This window comes from Olea europaea, unplaced genomic scaffold (assembly GCF_002742605.1).
Source record: "Olea europaea var. sylvestris unplaced genomic scaffold, O_europaea_v1 scaffold1541, whole genome shotgun sequence".
In the NCBI taxonomy this organism is placed as follows: domain Eukaryota; kingdom Viridiplantae; phylum Streptophyta; class Magnoliopsida; order Lamiales; family Oleaceae; genus Olea; species Olea europaea.
This window is the reverse complement of record NW_019233003.1, coordinates 127,456-133,916: the sequence shown is the minus strand read 5'-3', so window position 1 is coordinate 133,916 and position 6,461 is coordinate 127,456. Positions and strand designations below refer to the sequence as shown.

The 6,461-nt window shown below is 34.7% G+C and overlaps 1 protein-coding gene across 1 annotated transcript; it reads right to left on the bottom strand.

Moving 5' to 3' along the window:
• Positions 1-3,570: 3,570 nt before the first annotated feature.
• Positions 3,571-5,798, bottom strand: LOC111376643. Its single transcript, XM_022999614.1, has 3 exons — positions 5,537-5,798; positions 4,164-4,235; positions 3,571-4,034 (listed from the first exon to the last, which is right to left on the bottom strand). The coding sequence occupies exons 1-3, from the start codon at positions 5,718-5,720 to the stop codon at positions 3,739-3,741; spliced, it is 552 nt and encodes a 183-aa protein (XP_022855382.1). The 5' UTR covers positions 5,721-5,798; the 3' UTR covers positions 3,571-3,738.
• Between the last annotated feature and the right edge of the window lie 663 nt (positions 5,799-6,461).

Sequence of the window (6,461 nt, the reverse complement as noted above, 5' to 3'; positions counted from 1 at the left end):
CGCAGTTTGCCCAACTTCGGCCGCACATTGTAAATATTACTTCAAGTTTGAGTTGTAATTTTCGTTTCATTGTAATAGTTATTTTAATTGTAAAATAGCTCTGATATTGGTAAAAGATTAGTATGATTCCTCGTCTTTTAAACGTCTACTCCCGTCACTTGGATTTTTGTTCAGAATGCTATTATAGGGGGTATTAGTCATTCAAAAATCTTTCAAGCTCACTGGTGTCCGCCCCCTGCACCAGCATTTGTAATTTTCTGCTTTCATCAATTGTAATGTTCAGTTTTCAGCAATCAATGTTCAATTTACTTTCAATGTATTCAAATTCTCAATTGTAAGCTTTCTACAAAATTGCAATCAAATTTTCTTTCGTCCCGACGCGACCGAGAAAAGGCGGAAGGTAGTCTAGCGGAGCAGACTACTGCCGCACGGTGTCCCTTTCTGTGCCAAGTCCCTTTCTGTGCCAAGAAGAAAGGCACCCCGTGAAACCCGGTCTTGTTCAGCCCTTAATTACACAAGTCTAAGGCCTTATATGATATCTCAACAATTCTCCAAATCAACCCCAAAATATGAAAATTTCATTAACAAACAACTGCATAAATAATAATAATAAAAAAGCAAGAAAAGAAAACATATATAACGAAGGACTCAGACCGTACTAAATCTTAACACATACATTGGTTTGGTGTCCTAAATATGCACATTCGTTTAACCTGCCCTGAGATCAGCTTTCATCGACTTCTCCCACTGCCCACCATCGCAAAACCACAGTCACACCGCCAGTAGAATAGTTTCCACCACCACCATTCTTACCAGGCCTGCCACCAATATCGGGCCATTTTCATCCTCAAAAGAGGATGATTGAAGATAACTGGCCACCAAAATAATATAGATGTTCACCTTACTTGTTTTGACCGAAGCGTTTGTCTTCTTTATTTAATTAGAAAAACACGGGGCATTTTGGTGGAAATTTACGTACGCTTGCACTTTTGACACAATCTACAAGCCTTCTCAACAACGTTAAAAATACGAGGACTAAATCAAATGGCAACCCCTATTGATTCCTTTTGTACAAAACTAAAAACTTATTGTTGAAGCAATGTGATTACATTGTACTCACGGAAGACTTGACAATAGGTCGAGCTGAGCACACAACTGGACTGCTTATCTGAACCTTAACTTCCAAGTTTGTTGCATCGTCATGTTATGTCATGGCTTAATAAGGTTAAAACAAACTTGAAATTTTCACCCATCGTAGAACCCTACACTCGTCTAAGGATTAATTGATTTATGCTTACACATTCAACAATTTGAGCAGATTGGAAAAGGTAATAGACGAGTTTGTCACATGCCCAATTCATGATATGTTTTCATCTATCTCATATCTAGATAAAGGAGGAGAGTTTCAGTAAATTGACGATTAACGTAAAATTTTATCGAGTTTTTTCATTTGAATTATTATAGACATGTTATTTATTGTTGTTGTCCCCTTCAATAAACACGTCCAATGCTTTGTTTTTGTAATTTCAAGTAAATGCACACAATGTTAATAATGTCCATTGATTCTCATCCTTGATCTTGAAAGGTTTACACCAGCAGCCCTATATAGGCCAGGGAAACCCATCAAAGTCGTTTTCAAATTTCGGGTCATCTTGATCACTATTCAAGTGAGTGTTAGTCTAGGAGAAAGGGGATCCATCTATTTCAGGAGGTTTGAAGATTCGTTTCAAAAAAAAAAATGTCAGAACATTTAATCCACATGTCCCTAACTACTTTGTTTATGATTGGAAATCTACTTAACATGCGTAGTGAAAATTAAAATAATTTTCGATTCCCACCAAAAATTATCTGTGTTTAGATATAAATTGTGATAAAAGATGTACTTTTTGTTGAAATCTACAAACTCCTTTACTATTCTTTGTTCCAATGATCTTAATTCGCCATTCACAGCTGTTCAATTGTCCAGCCTCCAACGGTGATCCACACAGAGAACAAGATTATAGTATTATGGTTTTTCTTGTACTAGCAAAAATAATGAAAAATCTCTACAATTTTTGAAAATCCTAATCATATTTATATAAGCCCGAACAGGTTTGGCCTGACCTGGTCCAACATTTAATTAACCCATTTAATTAAATTTGGTCCGTGAATTAATTAATCTATTAATCAATTCAGGTCTATAAATAAGCAACCTAATTGATTAATTTATCCAACATTTGTTAAATTGATTAATTGACAAATCACAATCTTCTAATTCTCCTTTTGTGTGTGATCCATCAGATTCCCGATCACGATGTCTAACGACATGAAATATTATTTTGATCTAATCAAAATTGATAAATTAAATATAATGCAAAGGTTCACCCGCACCGAACTCGGACACGGGCACGTGCTCGTGTCGTGCCAAGCCGAGCCGCCGAACAACGGCGCGCGTGTGGGTTTATGACCGAACTTAATAGGATATAGGTCTTCCACCTTTCAAAGACTATTGGTACCTCTTGGAGCCCAAACTCAATTCCAAACTTCCACCTTATAAACCACACCAAAGTTTCCTAACTTTCCTACGTGGGATAAGTGTTTGGAAAATCAAATTCTTCCATAATACTTAGTTTATGTGGGTTACTTTAACACTCAATATTTCATTCAATTTTAAATGGTTTTCGATAAATAAATATATCACATTAATCATCTCGCGGAGTAGAACGTGAATATGCTAGGTCCCGTATTAATTAAAAGGTGGGTCCCACTAAAATTTGGGCTCAAAGTTGACCCATTTCATAACCATTTTTTCCAACAATTTGTGCTTTCACTCCTAAATTCAAGAAATTTAGTGTACTTTCTATTAACAAAGCATCACATTGCAACAGAATAGACTAAATTTGTTCCTAATCATTCTGCATTTGTTTTGTACATAAATTTCAATGGTCTGAAGCTCCAATCTTATTCGATTGGTAAGGCCTCATTAACGTGGGCGAAGATGGGAATAAAGAATAAGGAATTTCCGTTAGTTCTACGAAACATCTAGAATTATTTATGCTGCGTCAAAAGCTAAAGATCAGAAAGGAAGAGAGAACATATAGATACGAATTTATAATCAACATTAAGGGTCAATCAGCTAAAAGTTCACCTGGCTCATTCTTTTCCCTCTTAAACTCCAATTCAAGAAATTAAAATCTGTACAACGTCTTAGGCATGATGAGTAATTACTCGATTTTGATAGGTAGTAACTTTGCAGAATAAAGAACATAGATGGACATGTAAACTTTAATGTGGAGTTCAATAACTAAAATCAGTGTTCATTTCTTGGTTATTAACAATCGAATCGCACATTGATATGCATAAGAACAAACCTGTATTCCATTGGATGTCAACATAAACAGAGTAGCGCCTGCAAATTTCTGGTATACATCAATGGAATAGTGAATATGAATATAGTGTTAAAATTCAGACAAACACATCACTGACAAAAATAAAAAAAGGAGGATTTCGCCTCAAATGGTTCTCAACGTCTCGAAGTTCTCTCATCTTCATATTGTAACAGCATAAAGGATATAAAATGCAAAAACGACCTTTGAGAAAATTTCTAAAATCAAACTATTAATTGACCAAAATTGTTGGCTACATGCAATGGTCATAATGGATCTGTATATCCAAAAATGTGACCTTTGATTGTCAGACTAATTTGATTATATGAATACAAGGAACTGTGATATCTCTACAATATGTACAGAGTTTATCTCATGGAAATAGCTGCACATAACCAGTTGCAATAGCAATTCCTAAAATGATAAGAGGGGGAAAAAGAACAAATGCTCCAATAGTGGCAAAGAAAACCGAATCATTCCTTCGAGACACTTCATTCAAGTAAGCCTGTCTTTTGATATTTCTCCTCTGAGAAATAGTTAAAAATTTGGCACTAAACTTCTTCAGATTTTTGCCCAGTGGAACGCTGAAATCATCATCACGATCTCCAACCAATTTGGCAAGTTGATTACGTATAGTCAGTCTATCAGAACTACCATCACTCTCATAACCTGTCAAGTGATGACCAAAATTAGCTACTTAGGGTCATGTTTAATGGAAGTAAATATCTCCATCTTGGGAAGAAGGAAAAGGAAAGGGAAACCTAAATTTGATGTGCTATAGTCCAAACTGGGCAATACCATTATCAGAGGAGCCACCAGAAGTGAGTTGCTCCAACAGATCCAGTTGCACCCTGGCAGAAGATGACGATCCTTAAATTGAAAGGGTGTTAGAAAGACATTAGTCTGATAAATCAAATTAAGTTTCTATAAGAAAGGGATAGGAACACAAAAGATCTTGAGAAGAACTGATAATACAGCTTAATAGGAAGCATGTGGATATCATCAATCGTAAAGCCATAAATTAAAAAAGTAATGTCTGATATTTATGTGGTTTCACCTCAATTTAACATTTAGACTTGTAATCTAATGCCCAAACAGCATTTATGTCATCTATCCTGATAAGTGATAATCTTATATCTTCATCAACATTTACTACTATCACCCTTTTCTTGGTTACTGTTTAACTTCAATGCAAGGGAACCATTTGGAATGACTCATACCCCTCACATCATTTAAAAAATTTAAGTGCTTGATTGAATGGAGCCTAGTTATACTATGCGCTTAAAGAGATGTATTGGGCATTTATTTCTCAGTATTAGTTCTCCCAAACTTCCTACACTATATAAAAGAATCTGAGGGGTGTTTGTTTTGCTTAGCGTGTGAGAAAAGACAGAGAGATGCGAGATCTCCACTGTGTACTCATTTTCGGTTATAGTGTAAATTCCATAAGATAAGTCAGTTTAAACCTCTGTGTTCCAATGTGTGCATTTCTAATTTTTGTTTCATTCATTATTGCTCTATAAATTGGAATCAGGGCTTAATCATAAAATTAGGATGAAGCCTTTTATTAACACTATGCCATCTGAAATGTATTGCATTGATACAATCCTTTTCTTTTCTCCATTTCTAGCTATGGAACTCTATAACCACTTCGTTTAAATGCTTAAGCTCAACGACATTGATTAACTTTTGACATACTGCTTCATGTGCAGGTTGAAATTTAGCATGAAAACTATCTTAGTCTACTGAGATATCATGGAATTTATTGGAACTCAATGCAGTAACAGCATGAAAATTAAGATTATGAAGTGATATATTTCTAAAATCTTGGGACTTGTTCTCCTAGGATTACATCTTCATCATTATCACTAATCCATTATGATTGCTTAATATGAGCAGCAAACCCCTTTCTTTTTTCTTTTTTTTTTCCTTTATTATTATTATTATTATTATTATTATTATTATTATTATTATTATTATTATTATTTACACTTAATTATCAAGGACATATAACAATGGTATAAAATCATCAAAATCACTCACTAAAAACCATCTAATCAACAACAACCCAAGTTTCTTAAATCATTATTCCTGCAAAATTTTCTGGGTTTTCCTCCAAAACAAAATTAAAAAAAAAAAAATTTAAACAATGTCAAGAAATGCTAAGATACCATAATAAGCAGGGGATTCCTCCTCTGTGACTCTACTCTCAGCTCCTTCAGAGAAAGCAGCTGCGTTCGGAGAAGATGGAGATGGAGTGGAAGTTTCGTAGAGCTTCAAGGGATGTTTCTTATTTCGAATTTTCAGCGAATGGATTTTTGGGTGTAGAGAAGCAGTACCAAAATTCAGGGCCATGGGATAATTTTGGTGTTCCGAGATTTTCTAGTTCTATAGTTGGAAGCTTTTGGTTTTCCATTTCTCTTGCTAATAATTCGATAAACGGACACCTCAATTTAAGTCTTGAGTTCAAGAAATTAGATCCTCCACAAATATTTCCTGTGGGTCCAGTATCTTCCTGAAGCAGCCAAATCACTCTAATAATAAAAGACAAGTTGACAACCTTGGAATATAGATAGGGTGTACTCACCTTTTACAATGGCGCGTGTGCGCATATTTTAGAGGGAAAATTCTTGGTAAGGTAAGGGTACATAAATTATGTAATTTAGACCAAGCACAACCTATTGTAGAGAGTCTGAGGATCATCATCATTCTTATGCTTCAGGCTTTATCGCTGAATTTATGGAAATGGCCAAAATGTTTTTATGTGTTTAGTTTTAACCCCGCTTTTGAATTGAGTGATTGGATTTTTCTTACAAACTTTGTTCTGTATATTGAATTCTACTCTTTGTATTTGAAATTATTGAATGTAGAATATATATACTCATAGCTTTGATGTTTTGATGTTTTGTTGTTTTGCAGTTCGGATTTGATTTAGTACTTGAATAGTACAAAAATACAGGCAAGATTTTAAGCGAATTGCATTTCCAGGAAGGATGTCAATCATAAAAGGATAGCAATTGCATATTTTATACACAATGTTTACTTGCTAGAACTTGACAAACAAGAAAATCAAAGAGACGAAAATGCTCTTGCTCT

What these genes read in the sequence shown, in the direction of transcription:
- LOC111376643 (XM_022999614.1), bottom strand. Translation starts at nt 5,720, where the DNA reads ATGGCCCTGAATTTTGGTACTGCTTCTCTACACCCAAAAATCCATTCG. An exon ending in GGAATCCCCTGCTTATTATG is followed by an intron (nt 4,236 to 5,536) that starts GTATCTTAGCAT and finishes TTTCAATTTAAG; the next exon opens with GATCGTCATCTTCTGCCAGG. An exon ending in TGGTGGCTCCTCTGATAATG is followed by an intron (nt 4,035 to 4,163) that starts GTATTGCCCAGT and finishes ATCACTTGACAG; the next exon opens with GTTATGAGAGTGATGGTAGT.